This window comes from Uloborus diversus, chromosome 7 (assembly GCF_026930045.1).
Source record: "Uloborus diversus isolate 005 chromosome 7, Udiv.v.3.1, whole genome shotgun sequence".
NCBI lineage: Eukaryota > Metazoa > Arthropoda > Arachnida > Araneae > Uloboridae > Uloborus > Uloborus diversus.
Genome location: NC_072737.1, coordinates 114,722,826 through 114,748,444, shown reverse-complemented (window position 1 = coordinate 114,748,444; position 25,619 = coordinate 114,722,826). Strand labels below are relative to the sequence as shown.

At 31.7% G+C, this 25,619-nt stretch overlaps 1 protein-coding gene across 1 annotated transcript in view; it reads right to left on the bottom strand.

Moving 5' to 3' along the window:
- LOC129226847 (EF-hand calcium-binding domain-containing protein 6-like) overlaps nt 1-25,619 on the bottom strand; it is a 27,020-nt gene extending 1,401 nt beyond the window's left edge. The window contains exons 1-10 of the mRNA XM_054861476.1: nt 25,495-25,619; nt 23,391-23,511; nt 17,915-18,063; nt 16,670-16,777; nt 16,447-16,549; nt 13,609-13,779; nt 11,408-11,542; nt 10,458-10,646; nt 9,100-9,333; nt 3,675-3,834 (exon numbers count right to left, since the gene is read on the bottom strand). Of these exons, the coding sequence (XP_054717451.1) occupies nt 3,675-3,834; nt 9,100-9,333; nt 10,458-10,646; nt 11,408-11,542; nt 13,609-13,779; nt 16,447-16,549; nt 16,670-16,777; nt 17,915-18,063; nt 23,391-23,511; nt 25,495-25,619 (1,495 nt within the window). The remainder of the gene's footprint in view (nt 1-3,674; nt 3,835-9,099; nt 9,334-10,457; nt 10,647-11,407; nt 11,543-13,608; nt 13,780-16,446; nt 16,550-16,669; nt 16,778-17,914; nt 18,064-23,390; nt 23,512-25,494) is intronic.

Sequence of the window (25,619 nt, the reverse complement as noted above, 5' to 3'; positions counted from 1 at the left end):
AATTTATGTAATCATGAAAGGGATGTCAACTTGAGAGCTAAATGGCATTTCTAAGCAATATCACATGGTAATGGACAATGCAAGGGAATCAGAGGAACGGTAAAAAGAATTGATGCTACTAAGACTAGCTTGCAAGGAGAACTACTAGAAGTCACATTTTAATTCCTACAGAAATGTATACCTTCTGTATTTTTGCTACTAAACATTGTATGTATTCTTGTGATCACTCCGTATATTAAACTAGCTGAAAAAATGTTGCAAGAAAGGTTTGACTATGCAAATAAACTTCCCTATACAACATCTAATCACTGCTTTATGCCACCCTATTTAAATATTATCTCAGTAATATTATTGTCTCCTAGCAATAGGTATGAAAAATAGTGTGTTACTAAAAAGACTATCAAAAGAAGATGCCCATTATTGTCAAAAAGGTTATTACAAAGCTTGTGTTGATCACTAAATTTAGAACCCCTGTCATTGTCTTGGTCCAGGTTCAGTTTCAAAGTATCAAATTATGAATGTGCATTGGTAATGCATTCCAAAACGTAATATACTTGAGTCACCATTACAACTATAGGACTACTAAATGAGTTCATTTTTTCAAAACTACACTCAAACAAAAATAAAAAATGCACTTTTTGAAATTTAAATTTTTTATGTATAATATTTTTGCATATGTTTAAGGAAATTTGGATATGTTAATGTACAGAGCCTATGTTAGTATATATTGAAACTTTGTGTGTGTAGATTATCAGTCTAGTCCATAAGTTAACTACTTAAGCTGTCAAACAAATCTGAACTACTCATTCATGTCCAAATATTTCTAAGTTATCAAATTAAAATAATTATTTTTATACTTACAATATGTTTTTTCAGTATAATATATTATATAGAGGACAATATATGTAATTTAAGAAGGTGCAATGAAGTTTTCACTTTTTTTCTACTTTAAACTGTGAATTAACTAGTAAAAGTACTCAATTTAGAAGACCTGTATCTTTTTTACAAACCAAATACACAAAACAATACATAGAACATGTACATAAAAAGTAGTCGAAAACTTTGTATTGCATAGTGAATAAAATATGACAACGTATATAAAGTACAAATTGAGAATGAAAAAAGGTTAAAAAACCAGCAAACAGCTGTTTCGGCACTCTAAAGTGGCTCTTTCAGCTCTCTCTCTCTCTCTCTACTCTCTTGAGTGCCGAAACAGCTGTTTGCTGGTTTTTTAACCTTTTTTCATTCTCAATTTGTACTTTATATACGTTGTCATATTTTATTCACATAGAACATGTATTGTACTTGAATTGAATATTTAATTGGCAAAAAATTTTTATTTTTGATTCCATCCCCTTTTGGTTTACAGGGGTCTAAAAATGTCATTTTCCTCAATTTTCTGATCTTTGAGAGGCTGTAATTTGTAAAGGGTAAACAAACACACAATTACAGCTATATTTTCTCATTAGTGTGACTCCAGTGATTAGTTTTTGCCATATTTCACTTTGTGTTTTTATCCCCTAAGCGAGTTATGACCCTTTGAAATGAGTAAAAATTTTACAATTGACCTTGAACTTTGACCTGCTGCCATTATTTTAATTATTAAGTTACAGCTAGATAACTCTGTGTGTGAGACTACTATCTTATGTACTTTAACATCAAAATGTATAATGTTCTGCCATGATTGTTATTCAATTAGATTTGAGCCAAAATGCAAAGGTCTAAAAGTCCCATTTTTGACTATGAAAATGACTTTTGATGACCTCTAAAAAATCAAGGATTAAGGTTAGAGAAAAAATAAAAGTGGTTTTAAACATCATTCATATGCATCTTTTGGGATATGAGTTTCAAAAAAAATAAAAATGGTCGAGCCCACTCATCCGTTGAATCTGTATGGAATGACCCTGCTAGTTCTTATAGAATCGGAGTCAAAGGCTCTAAAATTCCCGAAGTCGGAGTCGGTCATTTTTCTTCCGTCTCGGCAGTCCTGCTTAGAACTACTGGTGTGACTATTCATTTGTATAATTTAAATCTTGCTCACTACATTTAAACTTTTATTTTCTATTTCAAACATGCTTCAGAGGCCTACACATTTTCCTCCAAATAGCTGTGATTTGCAGGATGATATTTTTAAAAATCTAGGAATGAAATATGTTGCCTGCCCCTATGAAACTATCATGATTATTTGTCTGATCAGCCCGGCTGTTTGCCGGTTCCATCTACCACCAGCTAGGCCTAATCGATGTAGACCTTTTATTACCATAGAAAATAATTAAAAACCATAAAAATTTGCACCTTTTCTAATTTTTTTAGTGCAAAATTTTTATCCGTTTCCAGTTTCTATTTGTTATCAGATAAAATACTTGTAATTGGTTTTAACTAGCAAGACTCTTCAAAAGATTTTCAATTTTTTCTCTTGATTCAGCTTTTGCACTAGCAAAACTTAGTAGTTGTCATTGTCTTTCCTTTTCCGTGCTTTCCCAAGTTGTCATCATCTAAAATTGTGTTTTCAGAGCTACAATTTCGAAAATTTTCTGGGAAAGGAACTGATTTTAGAGTAAAGAAGTCAGAGTTAAATGCTCTAAAATTTTTGAAATTGGAGTCTGCCATTTTCCCTCCGACTCCGTAGATCCGCAAGATTTATTTCCCCCCTAATTTCTGTAAGTGCAGCATTACATTTACAACTAAATTCTTGCTGTTAATTTTCTTTCTCTGTATAAACTCTGAAGAGCACACATTTATAATGATTTTACATCATATTCAGATTTTTTGCCAAATTCTGATTCTCAGACAGTTCTAGTTTCTTGATCTCACGATGAACCTGCTCATAAAAGCCTAATTTCATGTTTTTAATTTTAAATTTGATTTTTTTCCTACATATTTCATTTTATCTCTTTTAAAATTTTTATTTTTTGCTTTTAATTTTTATGGGGCATTTGTGTTGTTAGACGCAAGAATGATTAGTTTCTTTATCACCTAAATTGGAGGGCGGGGGACTTGCAAACAAAAATTTGGCTATGCCCCCCCCCCCCCCCGTCAGGGATTTCCTAGCGCCTCCACTGGTTTCCTGTCGCCCATCAAGAATGGCTGATTCCAAGAAAAGTCTTTTTCTGCTTCAGACAACATGAATTATGTCAATTAGATAACAATCCAACATTTCCTAATTCAAACAAAAAAAATTTGTTCTGTTAAAATAAATTTGTTAATTCGGGGTTTAATATTCGCTAAACAGGGTTTTTTGTCTTCATTTTAGTTGGGGGAGAAAAGAAAAATTTGCAAAATTGAAGTTCGTTAAATTGGAGTTGGACTAATATAAACACATAAACTTACCACAAGTGAATTTTCATTTTGAGACCTTGAAGTTCTTGCACTACTTGATTTTGAATGGATACCTGCTCCAAGGTCAAGAAACCTGTACTGCTTATATTGCTCATTAGTGAGAACACTGCATTTTTCAAGACCTTTTCCTTGAATCAACAAATCTGTACTCCCATTTAAGTTAATCATGGATTGTGCTCTTTCCAATGATCTATTGCTAATTGCTGATTTTGGCCTAGATGTAACCGATTTCAATGACAAACTACTAATACTTCTGGACGATAGGGCGGAATTTGCAGTTTTAGGTCTTTCATTCTTAGTTCCGTGAGAAATTGCTGGTTTGAAAGACCTCTTGCTTGATAATGAGCTTGAACTGCTTCTTCTAACAAAGGCTTGAGCTTGAGGATCTTTCATAGAAATTCTTTCAGAAGACTGTTTGTCGAATTGCTTTAAAAAATCTTCGTACATTATGAGTCCCAGTTCATTTTTAGGAAGGATGTCCCATAAATGTTTGAACTAAAAATACAAGGTCATTATTCATTTTTATTCTTTTAAAAAATGTTCATTGTTACATTTTTAAAATCAATAAGTAAAAATGTAGGACTATGAAATTTAACAATAATTCACTGCAATTAGAAAATTATTGTCATGTAAGTAATCAAAAACCTAATTAGAAAATTTGAATCTGAGAAATAAAATGCATCTAATATCTACTATATGTATTGTGATATGTAAATCATTTTATTAGCGTTAAACAAAAATGTTAAACTGAATGATGACATTTTGTAGACAACCATAGATCAAACCTTGGCCTAATCAAATCAAGCTATTCCTAATTAAGATCATGGGGATAACCAATGATGCTCCCATCAATTTTTCTGAGGGTATACTCCAAGTAATCCATTATGCGAAATAAGTGTATGCTATCAATACATAATAAGTCTAAAAAATGTTAGAGAGTATACGGCGTATATCCTATGGGAACACCACTGATGATACCAATAATATTGATACATTATATCATATCAGTGGTTGCTTTAAATAAAATAATATCGGAATACTTTGAAAATGGGTAGCAGTCCCTAACTTTACATCCCTCAAGTACAAATAAGAATTTTAGACATACAGTATACTCCCGATTATCCGTGCATCATTTCGGAATCACACTTCTTTAAAGCTTCTTTAAAGAAAAACAGAGAAAAACTTTCTTCTTACACTAGGGATTGTGATGATAAATCTGCACTTTATAATCAAAAAAGTATGAAAACGTCGACCTACAAAGATTTAGATTCCGCTCTTCTACAATGGTTTAACCAAAAGAGAGCGGAAGGAATTCCAATTTCGGGTGCTATATGCTCAGAAAAAGCTAAATTTTTTCATGAAGCACTTGAATTAAAAGGGGACTTTAATGCGTCTTCAGGATGGCTAACGAGATTCAAGCAACGCCATGGAATCAGACAGTTGCAGGTTGAAGGAGAGCGTTTAAATGCTGATGTGACTGATGCTGAAACGTTTTGTGTGGAATTTCAAAAATTTGTTGCCAACGAAGAATTGTCTCTTGATCAAGTTTACAATGCCGATGAAACAGGATTATACTGGAAATGCCTGCCAACAAAAACACTTGCCTCACAAGAAGAAAAATCAGCTCCAGGTCACAAGTCATCTAAAGAGCGAGTAACCATCATGTGCTGTGGAAATGCTTCAGGTGACCATAAAATGAAACTCCTAATGATTGGAAAGGCCAAGAAACCCCGTTCATTTAAAGGTGCATAAAAAACTTGCCAGTTATGTACTCCAATTAGAAAGGAGCGTGGATGACAAAAGATATTTTTCTGCGATGGTTTCACCAAAATTTTGTTCCTGAAGTTAAAAAGCTAAAGGTTTACCTTTGAAAGCAGTACTGCTTTTAGATAATGCTCCATCACATCCGGATGAAAGTTTGCTGAAGTCTGATGACGGGCTAATTACCGGTAAATTTCTCCCTGCAAATGTTACATCTTTAATACAACCCATGGATCAAGGTGTAATTGTGTCAATGAAACGACTGTATAGAGCTGAACTTTTTAAAAACTTGATCCACGAAGTTGTAACGCTTACAAACTTTTGGAAGCAGTATTCCTTATTGGATGCAGTGCATGGTATAGCAGCTGCATGGTCAAAGTAAAATCAGTTACCCTTGCACGATCGTAAAGAAAAATCTTGCCACAAGAGTCATTGGATGAAGAATAATCTTCGATTGACGAAGATAATATCGATAACATCATTGAGGAAGTTAAAAAAAATCGAAGGTTTCGAATCAGTTGATGCTGAAAATGTCGAAGAGTGGTTTAAAAACGACGAATGTGAATCAGGAATTCAATGTCTAACTGACAAAAATATCATTGAACTTGTTACTGAATCAAACGCAAGTGATGATACCGAAAACAGGGGCGTAGCTAAGGGGGGGTTTGGGGGACAAAACCCCCCCAAAATGTTTGTCCCCCAAAAAAAAGGAGAGAGAGAGAGAAAGAAAAGAGAAGAGAAAAAAAGAGAGGAGAAAAGAAAAGGAAAAAAAAAATCAAAATTTTTTTTCTGAATAACAGTGGTCAAAAATTCACATCGCTCCCCCCTCCCCCAGTGCCATTGAAAATCAGCTCAATGAGTGACCCTCAAGCGTAAAGACGCCTCAATCCTCACTGTGCTACAACATTTTTTTTTTGATAATTGAGTGAAATTTCACACTTTGCTTTAGAAATGAGATTGATTTGTTAAATCTACGTATATGTAGCCTTTTTTTGTCATAGATTCTGAAAATTGTTAAGTATGTTTAATTTTATGAGCGGCGCAGTGGGAATATTACATACAGTTGAATCTGTATGTTTCGAATTTCACAGGAAGGAAAAAAATCGAGATAAAGAGGTTTTAAGATACGGGGGCTTTAAGAAACTTTATAGAAATTTGGAATATGATGGTGAAAATTTGAAATCGATACTATAGACAACATGGGCTCTAGATCAAAATTCCTCTGTATTAGCTTTGTTAGGTCTTTATTCATTATTACATTATTAAGTGCTTTATTGCCAGTTTAAGGAAACATTTTGACAGTAAAAGAAACTTTGGGCATATCTTTTGATTTTTTCTTTTTCTTGTTTTTTGATTAATTATTTATCCTCTTGAGGTTAGCAATTGCTGCAAATCTAACCTGGCCAATATTCTAGGATTTTCCTTTTTTCTTTACTTGAAAAAATCTTAAACTTTCTTTTCCCTCCTATCATCTTGGTTTTCTTTAAGGAATCATAATTTTAAGAAAGAGAGCGATCACAGAACAGTACTAAACCAGATAACAGAGCAAAATGGCTTTTAACTTGAATGACCTTTAACCATGAACTTGAAATACTCATCCATAATGCAACTAATACTCAACCTGTGAATTTCACCCCTTTACTCTTCTTCCAAGAAAGTGCTCGAAACGACTGTCCTTTCGTTAATCTTCCTAGAAAACCTATTCGTGGAACGCATTTCTCCTTTTTTTGCCCCCTCAGCCCTTTCTGTTTCGAGTTGAAGAAAATGCTTTTGCTTGCTGCTTTGAAGATCATTGGGCTTTGAATCCGAAAATGATAGCATGGCCGGAATTTGAGACATAAGGTTTTTGTTGGGCGTTGTGCTGTCATAGTCAAAACGGCCTTTGCTAACCAGAAAATCCACCGCAATCAAATCGATTTGTCGAAAATGTCAGCCAGTATTTACTGTGTATTCTTTTAAAAACGTGCAGTCTGAACTATTTAGAATAGTATATTCTAAGTGAACGTTGTTGTATAATGAAGCGAGCAAAACCGATAACAAGCTTTTTAACCCCCCCCCCCAAAAGAAATGTAAATGACGAAAATGGTTGCTCTAAAAAGAGAAAGTTAACGTCCTCTGAAGAAAACGAAGCACAGTCTGCTGAAGCAGCATTAATTCCATCGAACCTTTCTGAAGGAAATTTTATTTTAATTTAAAAGAAAAACTGCATAGCATTACAGGAATAAAATGTTTAAAAACGAAATGAATCTAGACTGTTCTGTACTATTTCTGTTAGCTTGGTTCGCATTAAAAAGTAGAAAATAAACAAGACTTCTGTTTATAACACTCGAAAATTGCTGTTGCTCTCTCAAATAGATATTTATGTAAATTTTAAAGCAGGTAATAAAATTAAAAATAAAAACTTGAAAGGAGAACAGATGGTATGCAGCTTTGTGCAAATAACTTTCTACCGCCTATATTTCTTCCCTCTTTTTTAATTCAAATTTTATTAACTGCTTTAGAACTAGCATAAATGTAAATACATATAAAAAGCAACATATAAATATAACGATATGAAAAGTCATTTCATTTTTTGCAGGTTATAATCAAGAAGTCTTTTTTTATTTTATTTCATGCTTTTAGTGCGAACCAAGTTAGTAAAAATAGTCTGACCACCGATGAAATTGAAAGTCAAACATCCAGTTCACAGGCGGAAATAGATCTATCTGTTAGCTTTCAGGGATACCAGCTTTTGTAGATGTGTGTTAGCCTCTAAATTAAGCAGTCACACTGAAATGAACGGAACACGCTCATCAGATATTTTGATTTTTGCTCTGATTTGGATAGACTGGTTTTGACTAGACCTGTTGCTAGAAAGTTTCACTTTAAATTAAATGGAGAAAAAGGAAAAAAAAGTTAAATTTTCCAAAACATTACAAAAAAAAAAAAAATTCTTTGATTTTGTTTTGTTTTGTTTGACACAAGTATCGAACTTGGGGCACCCCATTCCAAAGAATGTAAAAGTTCACACACACACACACACACATATATATATATATATATATATATATATATATATATGTATAAAATAAAAGAAGTAACCCCCCCCCCCCCCCCCGAAAGTCGGGTCTAGCTACGCCTCTGACCGAAAACGAAGATTAAGAACATGAAGAAAATACAATTTCACATTCTACTGCTCTACAATCTGCGGAACATTTATTGGATTACATGAGTGAAAGAGGTTACGATTACGGAGAAATAATTGCAGTAAGAAAAATTGGTACGGACATACGCAACAATTTAAACAAACAAAGAAAACAAAAATGTATCCCCGATTTTTTTAAGCAATAAATTTTGAAGAAAAGTTCCTGGTTTGTGTAAGTATATATATATATATATTATTTAGTTTTTTCTAATTTCCCCTTAAATAGTTATCCTGCATATTCCTTAAATGATTTTTCGGATTATCTGTGTTTTTCGATTATCCGTGCTACGCCGCCCGGTGATTAGCACGGATAATTGGGAGTATATTGTAGTCATTTTTACAAGAGCTAATAAAAACTGCATATTACATCATGTATGCAAGGGGTGCCCAAGAGAAATGATGCATCTCCCAAATACCACCAAGACCCCCTAAAGAACAAGAGCCCTAAAAGAAAAAATACTCCTAGAAATACCTCACTAAAATTTCAATGGTGTAGTACTGCCAAGTTGAGTACCAATATGTAGGCAGCATGCATGTTAACATGCACTTCACATACAAATATTCACTTTAAGTTTTACCTATATACATTTTTAGATTTCGTTAATGTATCGAATAAAATTTAGGTTTGTATAATTATTTTGGATAGTTTATTACCAAAAAAAAGATAAGAAATAAAAAATCTTGAGTTTATGTAAATCAAATATATGTTTTTAATAATTTTGCACTCATAATTACAGATAAATGCTGTAAGCAAATATTAAACAAAACATAAATTTAAAAAAAACATTTATTTAAACTAAAAACAATTCAATTACCTGCTCATCAGTAAGTCGGAAAACATACTTTTGAATAAGTTTAAAAAACACTTCTTTCCTGGCTATTCCTTTGTTACAAAAGTCTTGATCCCTGAAATCTTTCAAAAATTCTTCTTTATGTGCATGAACAACTTCTCTAATGTAGTTCAATATTTCGTGAAATTCCAATTTAATCCTTGGAGATTCATTGTTAATTGCAAGCTTAGTAACATAGCTTTTCCATTTTTCTTCATCCTAAATTGTACGATGCAAAGCAAAACAATACATAATTCCATAGAACTTTTAATTACAAAAAGTAAAAAAAATATTTTTTTGAAATATTTTTATATTCTCTCTCTCCACGTACATATGCTAACTGCTCAAAAAAAAAAAAAAAAAAAAAAAAAAAAAAAAAAAAAAAAAAGTTTTAAATAGAAATTACAAAAAGGAAATTAAGATGTTTCCAATGCCTTTTCTTAAAATGAACCAAATTAAAATAATGGTAAGTTTGGAATGATGGTAAAATGTGGGAAATGTTGGCAGTTAGATTTACCTTGCCTCAAGCATCATTTGAGAAAGTTGAATTTCACATCATTATTGAAGAATTGTACAAACTCTGTGCTTTATCTGCAGCATTTATTTTATTGTAGCTATTGGGAACACATCCTTTATTACTAAGCAATACTGCATTTTCCTACAAATTTTGAATAGTACAACTAATGCTAACAAATACATCGAAATTTCTTTAAATTTGAAAGTGCCAAACTCTACACTTAACATATACTATAATTGTCATAAAATATGAATTTAGAAAGTATTCCCAGATTCTTCCAGATCACCAGATCCCTTCATTTAATAGATATGTCCATATTTACATTTGATCTATAAAACATTTTATCATTCCTAGAAAGTCATTTAACAAAAGCAAAGGAACGAAAATTAATATTGTTTTGATCAATCTGGTCCTGAACCAAAATTAATTAAATAAATTAGGAACTTCACAGCACAACTGAGAATTTGTGCACAACTTTCAAATATTTCCAAAGTTTATAATCTTGTTTTGGAATGCAGATATTTTCTTTGTCTAATAATTTCTATTTTATTGATAATTTTCTACTCTTACAAGTTTTTAAAGTTACTTTTAACGCATACAAATTAAGTTTATAAAAGCTGTTAATCAGTATAACAAGGTTATCCTTTTTATTATTAGTTTTCAACAGTAATCAAGATAATATGAATTCCGTAATATAGTTTATGAAAAAAATTCATGCAAAATAAGTTAAAAGGAAAAGAATTATAAATTGAACTTTGAGAAGAACAAATAAATTAAATTTGTATCAAGCTTTAAATACTGATAAAAACCATTCAAAAATACTCACTTCGTAAGGGCTTTTTCTGTAGTGATTGATAAAATCATGATAGAAAATCTTATTACTAATTTGAGGAAAATTATTAATTATGTCATAATACTGCTTATCACTTAATGGAAAGCAAAACTTTTCTAAAATGTTTCTCATTTCATTAACTTGCATAGCACCTGTTTCTTCACAATCAAAAGCATCAATAGCCTGAAAAAAAAAGTTTTATAAACATAATCTTTTTTTGCTAATGTTTTTTCAAGAGAAAAATTTCAGAGGAAAATATGTTACTATTATTTATTTATACTTTCCATGAATATTACTAAAATATATTTCCAAACAGTTCAATATCAGATCAAATATAAAAACTAGATTGTGGACAATTCCTGGTTTAGAAAAATGAGAGGGAGAGCAGGCGCGGCAATTGAGGAACCGCCCCGGGTGGCAAACACTTTAGCTACGCCACTGATGAAGTGTTGTTTCCATCTCCAGTTCATCGATTTCCCCCTAGCGCAGCTATACCAAGCTTTATCTGTAATCTATAGAAACTTTAGTGGACATTTTCCAAGAACAAAAGGCAAAAAGAATTTTTTTTATTGAAAATTAAAATTGTGGCCCTCCCAGAGATTATAGCAGTTTTGAAAAATATTCAACTAACTTTTGATTAAAAAATTGAGCCTACGATCAACTAAAAACAGGCTCGAGATAGACCAGTCAATCGCGATCGACGTATTGCCTGCCTTCTAAACGAACTCTCATGACGATTTTGTATAATGATAAAATAACTTCTTTAGAATAATTTCCAGTAGTTTTAACAATCACTTTTTTTTTCCAAATCTAGAGATTGAAGTAATACAATACATTGATCAATAATTTAAACATACAGAAAATAATTATTGCACTTTAAAAATGTGAGAAAATGTTTTAAACAAATGCTACAATATACCAAGGGAGATAACAACTAAATTTACCTTAAGAATCATTTTTAAATTCCTGTTGAAGCATTTTTTAAATTCACTCCTTAGTTTCTCTCTGGAAAGATTGGCATATGTTTTTGGCGAATTTTCTTCGATACTTTGGCTTTTGAGAATTTGGCTGCCATTTTCCTACATTAAAATAAATAAGTAGACAAATAATATAAAAATGGAAATATGATGCTGACACAAAGAAAAAAATTAAAACTTTTTGAATGTGATATTAAATTACTTCCCAACACATGTTCAATTTTAAATAAGATAAGTAATGAGTATAACATCTTTGGCATATTGTTAAAGGCAACTATTTGAAAAATAAATGCTAAATTTACTTCACATCAGAATTTAATGCAAACGTTTTGATTTTTTGATTAACACTTTCCTGGTTTTATTTTTAATAAAGAAAGAACATCTTCAATTTCTAAAATATAAAAGGGGAAAAAAGTTTAAAATACTTTAAATAGAATTGATGCATTAAACAGTACTTAATACAAATAGTGAACATATAAGCTATTAATTAAAAAAAATATATGTCTTTTATTAATCTAGTAATAAAATAACTGAGTAAAATACAAATATTATGATTTTTTAAGCCCTTTTCTTTAATAATTTGAGTGATACAATGCACAAAATCCTGCAATTTTTACAGATTATTTTATTATTTGTTTCAACAAAATACCATTAGTTATTCAAACTAGTTATTGGATCCTAATTATAAATTCTAAACCATACAACAGGGGAAGTAGGAAACTAAAGCCATATTCAGTAACATCACTAAGAGAGCAGCTTGCACTAGGTTAAAAAAATTTAAAGTTTTTGCACTTTACTGACATAAAATTTACACTATCTCATGGCATAAATACTTTTTATTCTCAGAATTTAATGTTGCATATTTAACAAAATTCCTGCTTCAATCATTTTAGAGTTAGGCACCAGAGGTTCTTATGGGCTACCTATGTGTTGGCGATTAATGTAATCAACATTTTTGAGGAAATCCAAAATATTTTTGAGAAACTTTTTTGTCCAGCTAATTGGCTATCAGAAGAAAAAAAAGAAAAGAAAAAAAAATGTTCCACAACACAAAAATTCTTTCCAAACACTTATCTCTAGGCTATATTGCTGGCTAGGGATGTGGTCATTAGTCAGTTTCCAAGTGTGATCCAAGTAGTTTAAAAGTTTTTGAAGGGGATGAGGGAGGGGGGGGAGAGCGGCTACCTACTCAACCCACACACATTAGGCGAAAAAACAATTAAGCGCATACACAATTGTATATTTATGCTATATTTTTGAAATTTAGGGAGGGGAGCATTTGACCCTTCTTGATCACCCAAGTGACAGGATGGCCCTGGTTTCAAATTCTAAAAAAATAGCAAATATAAACCAGGCAATTAGCCCTGAAATGAGTAACATCAATGCAAAAAATAAATTTATTGGCAAATATGTCTAAGAGAAATGAAAAGATAAATGACAAAAATAAAAATCTACATTTATTCACACTGAAAAAAAATCCTTGTCATTTTTTGTCAACTCCACCCTATCTTCTTAAAGGTATTGTGAACAAAGCACACATTTGCACATGTCTCCAACTTTATCTTGACCTATGCCCCTTGACATACTGTAAAAGTACTAATTTTTGTGAGGCTTAAATTTTTGCGAGCTCGTTGTAATCGCGAAAAATTTAAGCCTCGTTTACTCTAACTTTCGGTTCTGTTTATTAAAAATTTGCGAAATTTCCAACTCGGAAATTCACCGATATCTTTATATTCATGAAAATTACACCTTACGAAAATAAGTGCTTTTGCAGTATGCATTCCTTTGTTGTCTGAGTGATTTCACCCACTTCAAAGTTTCTTAAAAACACAATTTTAGGGAAGTATCAATCATATTTAAACAAAAATCATGAATCAATTCTAGATGAAAAAAATGATGCCATATTCCTACCTGTTTTTGGAGAAAACCATAATCTATAAACAAAACATTTTTCAAGGAATGTTTGTTTTATAATTAACATGCAGATAAAATAAACAAAAGAATAAATTATTCATTAGTACTAGTATAATTTTACAAGAAATGTTTGGTGAATACAATTTGACAATGGAAACATGGAGCTAGTAATCAACATATTGATATCAATTTTAGGTTTTAACAGAGATTGAACAATTTTATAACAACAAAACAATACTTTATTTGACACTTACTTCTTCAATGGCATCAAAGAGAGACAAAAAGTCATGACACTGGATTACATTTGTATGCGATGGATCCAAAATAAACATTAAAGCTCGAAATTCTTCCTCACTAATTGGTAGGATGAGATATTGATTAATTGTTCTTCTAAGTTCTGCTCGAGTAATTGCCATCTTGGCATTCTTAAAGACAGAAATAAGTAATCAAAAAAGTGCAGTTTGCATTGACTTTAAACACAAGCAAAGCAAAAATGAAAGATATTTACTTAAATATTTATTAGAAAACTTTTTTCTACATGAATGCTTAACTTCTTTACACGTTATCAAATGACACTAGAAATCAATCTTATTGTAAGAAATGTTAACTACCTTTCTTTTAAGCATTCAACAAAGTTCCAAGAATTAAACTAACAATGCCTTTAGAACAACAATTTCATAATTTTTCAAAAGAGACAAAAATGACAAACTATATGTAGATAATAAATAATATATATATGTTACTGTTAAAGTATGAAATCCGTTATTTTATAGAATACCTAGTTGTTTCATGGAATAACTGATCATGTTCGTTAAAGTGTAAAACTATCTTGTATTTCATGGTTTTACTAGTTATTTCATAGAATAACAATCTGCAGTCCATTAAATTGTAAAATAATCTAGATCCAGTAGGTTGCTACAGTTAGTTTATGTACTGGTCAGAGATTTAAAAAATGTTTGTGTAAAATTGAGTGTGTTAACAAAAAATGTTTTTGGTTTTAAAAATAATGTTCTTTGTAATTCCAAGTGTCATTTTAGTAATCCTTGTAACAAATGATTTTATGGTATGTTTCTATAAAACCACTTATATGCTGCATAAATTAAATAAATTGCTTCTTTTTCATTTTAATTGTCTATCATCTGTTTATTTATAAGATACCTAGTTAATTCATTTCAGATAAATTGTTTATTTTACACTTTAACTGTCTCTCATTAGTTAATTTATAGAATACCTAGTTATTTCATGGAATAACTAGTTAAAGTGTCAAATTAATAACATATTACACACTTTAGCTTACACGATAAGTTATTTCATGGAATAACTAGGTATTCTATAAAATAACTGCATTATACACTTTAACGGTAAGATATATATATTATTTTACTGCGAAAGACCAGAATTAGAGAATGTCAAGTAATACCAACTGAACCATTCATTCAATTGAAACATTCATTCTTTTGCCAGGGGTTCTCATTCCTCTGCAAGAATAATGGTGCCCCCCCCCTGTATGCTGTAGACCCTTTTTCCAAGTATCTTAATAAAATTTATTCTGTGAAAAGATATTTTATGCGGTACTCTTTTATGCAAACTGTAAGTGTTATAATCTATCTATTATGTTCTAGTTTTGAAAAAGAAAATAAAAATAATTATCGAGTAAGCTAAGGAGTGTGACTTCCGATAACTCAAACTGCTGATTACTCTAAGGTTTTAGCCAGACCCTTGGGACTTCAAGTTATTGAGAGGCGATTGTATTCACCAATTAAGGTGGCATGACATTATATATGTGCATGCATCTACGGCATTTTTTTTATCACAACTTACTGTTTGTTCAGTTTTATTTTATTTTTTTTTTCACACAAGGTTTTTTTCAAATGGAAGGGGGAGGGGGATCCTATTTTAATGTCAAGGACAAAGAAAAGTGTTATAGATTTAAACTAAAGGGCACTCTGTAAGTTCAATGCAATATATTAAAATCAGCGAGTAGTAGTGAAAATTTATTAGGTAGAGTAATAATAAAGTAAGATTAAAAAATATAATAGAATGAGGGAGAAAAAAAAGTTTTTTTTTCTTTCTTTCTGTTCTTTCAAAAAATTTTGACTATTGAATATGTTTGGTTTGAAAGTTACTTGAATCGTTCCTTCTTCAAAACCAAGCTGTTTTACTTGGTAAACTGAGTTGTTAGTTCAACTAAAGCTTTAAATATAAGATGAACCAAAAAATTTATGAGTTTCTCATAAAAATCAAAACAAAAACACAGTTTCTTCTTTGATCCACCTAACAAATAAAAAACTTCTAAATTTATCAAAAGTGTCAAATGTCTCCAAAGGGTTTCTCTACTTCTTAAGTTGCAGTAGGAAGTTTCCTATTAACAAATTACATTTGAGATTTTTATTTTTCTTGTCTTTTAATTTCATGTCTTTATTTTCTTGTCATATAATTACATATCTTTTAATTTGAAAATGTAAATATGATTTGTCTTGGCTTTGAGCAAACTAACAAATTACTAATCTATTAGGAGGGATTATTAACATGTTTTATATATAGGGCTTTAGCTTAATCTCTTTTAAAAGTATGTTGCAATTTTAAAAAAGGAAAGTTAATATCCTGTTTCATCAACTTCTAAGCCACTACAAATAGTCTAAAGAATAATATGAAATAACAATTTAGTAAAAAGAATAATAAATGAAAAAAAAAATGTTCTGAAACTGATCATTTAAAAAATGTGTTTTCATTACTACTTCTGTTATTTAATATTTTCACTAATTTTCTTGCTGAAGAAGCTGCTCAAAACTGCAAACAAATTATTTTCATTTAAAACTAGTGACTTTTTTACATTTAAAACATCTCAGTGCACAGTAAATGTAATGATTTACAATTAATATCACTGTTCTCCAGACACATTTCACACATTCAAAATGCAAAAGCAAAGTATTTATTAAATATTTGCACATCAAGTAATACAAAATGTTTTTACCCTAGTTACTTCACAATAATAAAAGTGATTGATAGATTTTCTCTTTCTCTCTTTTTTTCCAAACAAACAAGCGCAACCATTATTGCAGTATTTAAAAAGTGACATATTAAATTTTTACTTGTATAGGCATTGTTAATGATTGTTTGAAGAAATTTTCTGAATTCTTCCCATTTTTCTTCAGTTTTCTAATAACAGATTTACACACATTCCAACTGACAGATCTAATAAAAGAGAATATTCATATTGTAACTACAATTCCTACATCAATTTTTTAATAACCAATACTTTAGCAAAATAACTGATATTTTAAAAAGCAAAAAGCTTTTGAGTATATTTCTTACCCTAAAATATGTGAATGATTACTTTGATCTGCAACATTACTATTGATGCACACACTTTTGAGAAAAGTGTACCATGGAATTCGTGTAGCAGCAGGTGAAATTTTGTAGCTGCAAAGTATGTAACTATAGATTATTTTATATAGATGCATTAACACCGATACTTATACAGTTTCTTCAATAAAAATTTTAAATCACTTTATTTGGTTATCAAACAAAGTAATGCTTAAAAACTGTACATAGTGTTCTTTGAGAACATAGATATATGAATAACAGTATGAGGGGGGACCCAAAAGAAACCGGGCTAATGGTGCGATGCCAATCCTAAATGTAGTAGAGTGTTCTCCAGCTAGATGGCTCAAGTAAAGACCTTCACAAACCAGCTGTGCAAGTGGCATCAGTTTAGTGATAACGTTGGATCGTAGTGTTAGTTTTCTCGGGTGTTGTTGCTTTTCGCCTGCGAACTCATTATGGCAGATTAAAAAAAAAAAAAACTGTAAGCTTGAAATTTTGCTTCCTGCTTGAAAAATCGGCAACAGAATAGCTTACCAAATGCTTCATTAAGCTTTCAAGAATGATGCTATGAGCCCTACACAAGTTTTTGAGTGGTGCAGGAGCTTTATACGTGGTAGCATGAATGTTGAAGATCATGCTCGCTCTGAGCGCCCTTCAATGTCTCTAAATGATAAAAAAGTTGAAAAAATCTGCCAAAAAATCAATGAGAGTCGTAGTTTTACGATTGACGAAACTTTAGAAGAAACAAGAATGAGTTGGAGCTCAGGCGGGAGATCAGAAGAATGGTTCCTTCACCATGATAACACTCCCCTACACACACCCTTCACTATTAACCGCTACTTGGCCTCTCAGGGGTGGCTAGTCGTTTGAAGCATTTTGATGATTTAGAGGCTGGAAAAACTGCTTCACAGTGGGCACTGGACATGGTCAAAGTTAATGAGTTCTAGGGGAGCTTCTAACAGTGGAAAAAAAGAATTAACATGTGTATTGCATCTAAGGGGGAACACTTTGAAGGAGAATAAAGAAGTTTTGTGAATAAACTAATATATAAATATTTTAGAACAAAAATCCGGTTATTTTTGGGTCCCACCTCGTATTAAATCAAGTAGTGGAGAAAGATTTATTTGGGGAATGCACTATCTCTAAATGATAAGTAACCAATATGCAGCCCATTTAAAACAAACTTAAATCTTTGTACAAGCAAACAGGCAATGGTATTTAAACATTACTTACTATATCAATATCTGTTTAAAGAGTTGGTCTGAGGTTGGCATTATGAAATAGTTTAAAACCTGGTGAAATACACTCTGAGAAACATATCCAGAGTTTGAAGCATCTTTAATTTCAAGGACGCGCATAACTGTAGGAAAATTCTTCTCTACCTGAAATAATAAAAAATTATGACACATTTCATGTTTCAATGCAAAAAATCCTAGTTTAAAAACTGGCTGTAATCCAATATTATTCACAATAAGATAACGAAGAAAAAGATGAACTAACTCTATTTTTGAATATGTTGATAATATTGCTAAAAATTTGGCCTCGAATAGCTGGATCATCCCTACCCAGTTTAGCGCAGAGCTTCTCAAATTGCTCCTCTCTGAAATTAAAAAGTACATCAACTAATAAAATTGTAATCATAATAAAAGGCTTAAATAGACAAAATAGTAATTAAAAAAAAATATTTTGCATCAAGAGAGAAAAATATTAAAGGGAACTAAACATAATAATGAAGGAGAAAAAAACTTTGAAACAATATTTAAAAGATTTCAGATAATATACATTACATTTGAAAACCAAAACAGCTAATTATACACAATCTTATTTTTCCATAGTCACTAGGGTGTCCCAAGATATAATGGCGAAAAAAAATTTTGTGAAATCGAATACGCATACCCTCCAAATTTTTTCCATTCCACCTCAGAAACATGAGAAAAAAGTTTTATTGCATTAAAATAACGGGAACCTGTGCCGACTTGAGGTCAAAGTTGGACCTGAAATCCTGTACGGCGACTACAGTGGAAAGATTGCTAACCGTATAATTCCTTACTAAACGCAACATCAATTTATTTAAAGCAGATATTTACAACAACATTAGACTACAAGAAACATTATTGTATATATTTTTATTTCAATGTTTGCTTTTTGCAGTCAGGATCGAGCTTCCGGTGCTCTTGAACATAACGTAACACAAAATGTTTTTGTTCCTCATTAGCTGTTAGCAAACCATGAAAGTCCTGCATCATTTTTCCCGCTCTTTCAGCTGCATCGTTTACTGCTCTAAGCATTGAGACAATCTTTTTCCCATCAAGGAATGAAATATTATTGACCATAATATAAAAGCTGGATGAATTGTTGTAGAGCAGCTTTTGAGATAATTGAGTCCACATTTTCGTACACTTGTTTCAAAAAGCACAAATCTTTTTTGGGTGCTTTGCCGAAATGCATTGAAGCCATGGTTTCATGTATATTGTCACTAAAAACAAGCAGACATCAAACAATGCTTCACTTTCCTTCGTATGTAATTTTAGTTGTGAACTAAACAGTAATAGTTTTAGGAGTAAATCGCTCGAGCCATCCATCGAGCTTGGTGCATGGCTCCCGGTGGTCTTTTAAATTCATTTTCTGTATTTCCACCTAAAAATATGATAAGCAGTTCTATCAACTCTTGATAGTCATCCCTGACCGTAATATTAGTAAGTTCAGCACGGTAAAAGCCAAGTAAATTTTCCAAATTTGGGTACAGTTCGGAACAACTCCGCAGCTACTCCATAGCACTGTATTTTAGTGGAGTAGATCAGTTCATATATATGATGGCGGCAAGCAAAGGGGAAAGCATTTTTCTATCAATTTTTTTGCTCAAGAAAAGCGCAAGAACCACTTAAAGGACCTGTTTTGGAAGATGTAGTATCACAACAGAGAGCTTTAGCTTTGTCTTCGAGATTCCAATCTAAAAATGCCTTTCAAACAGCCTGTGTTTGTTCTTTTCCTGTAGAATTATCCAGTTTAGACTCAGCAATGAGTTGTTCCGTCACATCCATATGAAATAACTATAGATAAGCGATCTTCTTTTGATTTTTGAGCACCCAAAACAGGCAACGGTTTCATATCCCAAGGTAAATTCACTACATATGGTACCTCGTACTGAAAACCAATTTTTATTCTTTCTCCGTGCTCCTTCCGCTTTTCGGTTCGAATTCTTTGAATTGAAAAATTTATCTATGGGAAATTCATCAATGTTATACCCAAGTGCGTCAATAGTAGCTTCAAGAATAAACACATAATCTCGAATACTTGGACACCTGTCCAATGAAGCAACTGACTTTGGAGTAATAAAATCGCTCCTCATTACATATTTACTTGTTCCAGGTTCTGATAATACTTGTTCCAGGTTCTGATAATACTTGTTCTAGGTTCTGGAATACTTGTTCCAGGTTCTGATATACTTGTTCCAGGTTCTAATATACTTGTTCCAGATTCTGATAAACTTGTTCCAGGTACTGATTTATATGTTTCAGGGAAATCTTCCGAATTAATATTTTCACTAAAGCTCGAAGAGGAATCTTCTTGTACAGGTTCATACAATGCCGAGGATGTTGAAGCGGAATCGTATTTGATGCGCCTGTTTTCTTCTTTGACAGCTCAAAGTCGAGCCCTTTCCTCTTTGTCGGCCAGTTTTTTATCCGCTCAACCTAAAGTGACTACGTCGGCCGGGCTCTCTTTGGAGTTGCAAGAAAAGTCCATCTTCCTCTATTTTGATTAACCGAAGTGCATCAGCATGTGCAATATTGAATAAATTGTTTAAATTTCTCTCAAATTCTTGTTGGTCCTGCCTGAATACTTCTTGCAGTTTCTTTCCCTTTTTTATAAGTATCTCCAAATTTGATACAAGTTTTTAAATTTATTCACACAATTTGGCAACGATTTGGTGGGAATGCGAGCCTTTTCCCAAAAGATGATGCATTACCGAATAGCGAGATTTGCACTTTCACTGATGGTTAAATTTACTTCTCGAATGTCATAAAACAAAACAGACAGAACTTGTCCGTTAGAAGGAAGTTTCAAGCCCGTATAATTTGGTATTTTACGCGACTCCTATTAAAAATATCTCTTTTTTCGAACTTTGCAATTCCACTGCTATGTTTCGTTCCCTATGGAAGGACTATAGAGCGCTCGTTGACCGGAATGTATTCATACTGACACGTGTGACAGTTTGCAAGTTGCCACGGATAAGCCCCCCCCCCCAACAAATGTTTTTCTGTTTTCATTTGTTTTCTGTGCACTATTTACAGTTGCTTTGAGCTTCGCAAAGTATCGCGTCGCTAAACACATGCTATTTACACGTTTAGGCCTTTAGGCGCAAGTCGACACGGGTTTCCGTGCTTCAAATTGCATGAAACTTTTTTTACAACGGTTTTGATATAAAAGGAAAAAAATAAGAGGGTATGCGTTTTAAAATAAAGACTTTCATTTTTTTGGGACACCCTAATAGTCACCCATACATAAGTTGTCCTTGCACATAAGCTGCATATTAACTCTATCTCCTCCCTCCCTCCAAAATACCCCTAGCAAAAGTGCAATCCTCACAAAAAAGAAATAAAACATTACTTATTTTCTCAGGGTAGTTATCAATATATTATTTTTCACTTGATATTGGTCTTACAAATATAATATCCTTGATAGATAATTGTACTGTTTTCCCATGAAATGACAGTATATTCGATCACTCTATCAGCAGACATTTGGTAGCAAATCAAACCATACTTTCTTCATATTTTCTTGCTATCATTTTGGATTATTCGGTCCTTACTTTATTCCTAGAAAGTCGCCCGTCAAGGTATGACGGGTGAAAATTGCTTCAGCATTTGAACGAAGCCATTGCCTGTTTGGTGGCTATTTTGATAGTTGAAATTGTAACCCTAACTCCAGTGGATGAACCCTAAATTCCACTAGGTAGTGTTCATTGTTGACCGTTTTTTCGTTTCTTCATTCCCCTGAAATGACAGTCTTATCAGTAAAACAGTTAAGTTACCGGATCGAGTTCAGCCTTGTCACAATAGTCTTTCCCTGCATGTTAAACATTAGCAAAACATATTATCAAGTTATCATGCCATGGCGCGAGTTTCCTTGCTTGAAACACGTCGGTTACTCGATCATCGGCTATTATTTGTACGAGGATAGCAATGAAAAGAAAACCTTAGCTGGCAAAGTTTTGATGCAAGAACAATATTTAGTAACATTGTAAGTTAGTTAATTGAATGTAATGAATAGAATGAAAACAGCTGCAGAAAGAGAATGGATTTTAAGTGCAAAATAATTAAGCGACTAGAAAAAATCCAAACATTTTATCTAAGTACTAAAACAGAAATAACTTAAAATGCAATGCAGGGTCAAGTTACCTAATGGGAGGGTACTCCTCAATATGGGCTACCTATATTCAGTAAGTTACCGCCCTATAGCCAGGGCTAAGGCAGAAATACATGAAATACACCGCCAGCTCAGTCAACTCCAGCCGAGGACTGCAGTTTCGTGCTCATTAGCACTCTTCAGCTCGGCATAGGAGTGACTGAGCTGGAGGTGGAAAACCTTTTAAGGAAGCCGAGGACTTGACTGAGTCCTCGGCTGGAATTGACTGAGCTGGCAGTGTATTTCATGTATGGGCTACCTATGTTTTTCTTTATACATGCATCTGACACCTACGGAAAATGTTGAAACTACTAGTCTAAGAGTTGATACTTTGTTTATTACCAGAAACTGTGGTCTGAGTTGTGGATATAATAAGTGTTTGTTTCTTTTACTCTTCCAAAAAAAAAATTACAGTGCTGCGGCAATCACGATGCACTACTCTTATCTGTTAAAATTTTAAATTTATAACATTTCTCCTATACTAATGTTAAGTACGTGCATTTTTGGTAGTTATTAGAATTCCAATATAATTGATGCATGTGGTTAAGAATAAAAATGAATTTGATAAAGTTCCAAATATAGGGTAGGGTATAATATCATACAAAATTAGCCATATGAAGTGAAACAACCGCCTTTTACATCAAAATGGAGAAGTGAAAGTGAAGATGAAAATAATGTTGTGTGTGTCTGTTGCAGTCTTTTTCAAATAATTAGGTTGTAAACAGTGGATCGGGGTCAAAAAGGCGTCAAATCAGCTCAGATAAACTGTACTGGTAATCGAAAAAATAATATAAATTGTTTGAAGTGCAAATAAATGATTTATGTCCAATGCTAGTTTTGTGGTATTTAATAATAGGAGACATGATAAACAAATATTTCCGTAGTTTATAGAAAAGTGAAAAAAATGTGTAGAGTTTTTATTTAACCGTTTATCCTCAAACAGTCCTAATTCCAGAATCATATTTAAATTGTGCTAAATACTATTATTTTTTTCTCAATCACGTTAGTTGTGGGTAAGAAAAGTAAAAGGGTGTTTTACCCTATAAAAGAGTGCCTATCTCTGCAAGAGCGGTGGTGCACCACCTAAACACCAAAAAAAAAAAAAAAAAAAACCTCTAAAAATGCTCCCATTTAAACTTCTATGGTGCAGTCTACACTATTTCTCCCTCCACCTTTGGGTATCCTTGATATAATTTGATAATGTTTTTTGGAAAAACTTTGACAAGTAGAGAAATATGTTTCAACTAAACAAAATTATACATTACCTGGTATATAAAGCATTAAATGATGTCGATGATAATACTTGGTCTTTTATCCTTCTCGGTATTATTCTTTTATAAGATTCAGCACGAGAGCCAAGTTTTAACAAAAATTCTTTATAATTTATAACTCCATTATTTCCAGGATCATACAGACTCCAAAACCTACATAAATAATAAACAGAAAAAGAATTTAAATAATATTTCTTGCTAATACCTTTTCAAGAGCTTTATTTTTGTTTGTAACAATAAATGAATCCATGTAGCAATTAAACAAATATTTTATCACAAAATAATGCAGATAAAATTAAACCATAAAGTCTTCTTACATTTTAAAACAGGGTTGGCACCTCCCTAAAAAATACTACAACTTTTTTCTTCCTTTTTTTTTAGTCTTTTTAAGGGAAAAAATGGAACATTTGTTGGGGAGACTTCAGTAAAAAGTTTATTTTTCAACAAGAAGTATGTTTAACTGAAAAAAAGATAAAATGTTTAACGTATTTATTTAAAAAAATAATTTTTACTGCAAATATTATTGTACACACCTGTGCCTGATCAAATGACCCTAAAATATTTTATTTATTAAGTAAAATACGAAACAGAGAAAAACTTGCTTATAATAACTCAGTTTTGTGCAAAAGTGCAGGTATGACTACTTTCACTACTGTGCTTGGCTCTTCTGTATGAATAAACTGAAACTCCAGTTTATGTTTTGGTTCAACTTTAGAAACCATTACGCAGTTTTGGTTTGGGGGTTCTGTTGGAAAGAAAAAGAAAAACCAATTTAGTTTTGATTTGGACTTAAGACTGGATTGGAAAAAAATCAAAACTCAATAGCTTTCATTTTCAGACAGCCAAGTTACATTGTAAGGAAGGGAGATATTATATACCTATTTTTCTTTCAAACAATATTAATTTCAAAAATTACAATTATTATTTCAGGTTTCAAAGGCAATCTGAAATAGAAAATGTAATTGTTCTTATTAGACAGATCTTATCCAATATCATTGGTTGAATGACGACTTGACTTATATCTGGTGTTTGACAAAGAAAACTCTCAGTTAAAAAAAAAAAACATTTTTGTTTCATAATTAAACTTGAGTTTATGTGCATTTCTGTCAAGTAGAAAAAGAAGATGTGTGGATTGCACATATGTTTTAACGCTTAACCCTTTATATGTTACAAGAAACACAGAGCTATTAAGAAACCCTATTTTTATTCATAAAAATATCAATTTTTCCAATTTTTCCCGAAAAAACAGTAAAAAAACGTTTTTTTTTTCCACCACTTCAAAATTTCTGGAAATTTTACATCTCTAACTATGCTACAAGTTTGGAGTAAAATATTCAAAAATTGGTTTCTGAAATATTGTATTTAATACAAGAAGCATAATAACAACAACAATTATTGATAAGTTTCTTTTTCCATATTTTCCCATTGTATTTAGAAATTTTTTAAAATTTATATGTCTTCTGGCCCACGAGAATCGTTAAAGTATGATGTGTGGCCCTTGGGGTTAAAGCTTTATTGACAGTTATTTAATCTAGTAGTAGTTGATCTAAAATTATTTCTGTTGCCTGATGTAGTTTTCTATTTGGTCTTAAATAACTCAATTCTCTACAAATGCAACAGGTAAAATTCAACAGTAACAAGGTGTATTGTCTGAGGAAAACACTTTTTCCTCTGAAAAAAACTGCAATTACAAAAAGGCAATGCAAGTATTTTTTTAAAAAGTTAAGTAATTAGTAACATCAAAATAATAAATAACTAAATACTAAGCATTTGTTTGGGCAAAACAGTATTAGATGTCTCCCTCATATTAATTTAAAGAAAGAGAAAGGCACAATAAATTACGAAATTAAAAGCATTTTCTGCAAAGAATGTTTCCTAATATACTGGGCCCCCAGATCTGACAGACTCCAGACTAAAATCTCCCACAAAAGAAATTTCTAGTTCTGATACTGTACTTGATCTTCATGCTTATTTTAACCTTTTTCTTAAAGATAGTCATATTAAAATATTTGCCGTAGCTAAACTTTCACATTCAATAAAGTAAGTAAAAAATTTCAAAAATATTAACATGGTACACATTTTAACTGTAAAATAAACGAAAGGTGGCTTTTTAATACTTAACTTGTTCGCTCTTACCTATTGAATTGATCATCACTTAAGTTAAAGCAATAGTTTTTCAAGACAGTTTCTAACTCAGCTTTCTGAATCCTACCATCATTATTATAGTCATACAACCACATGCTACGAATAAAATTTTTCAT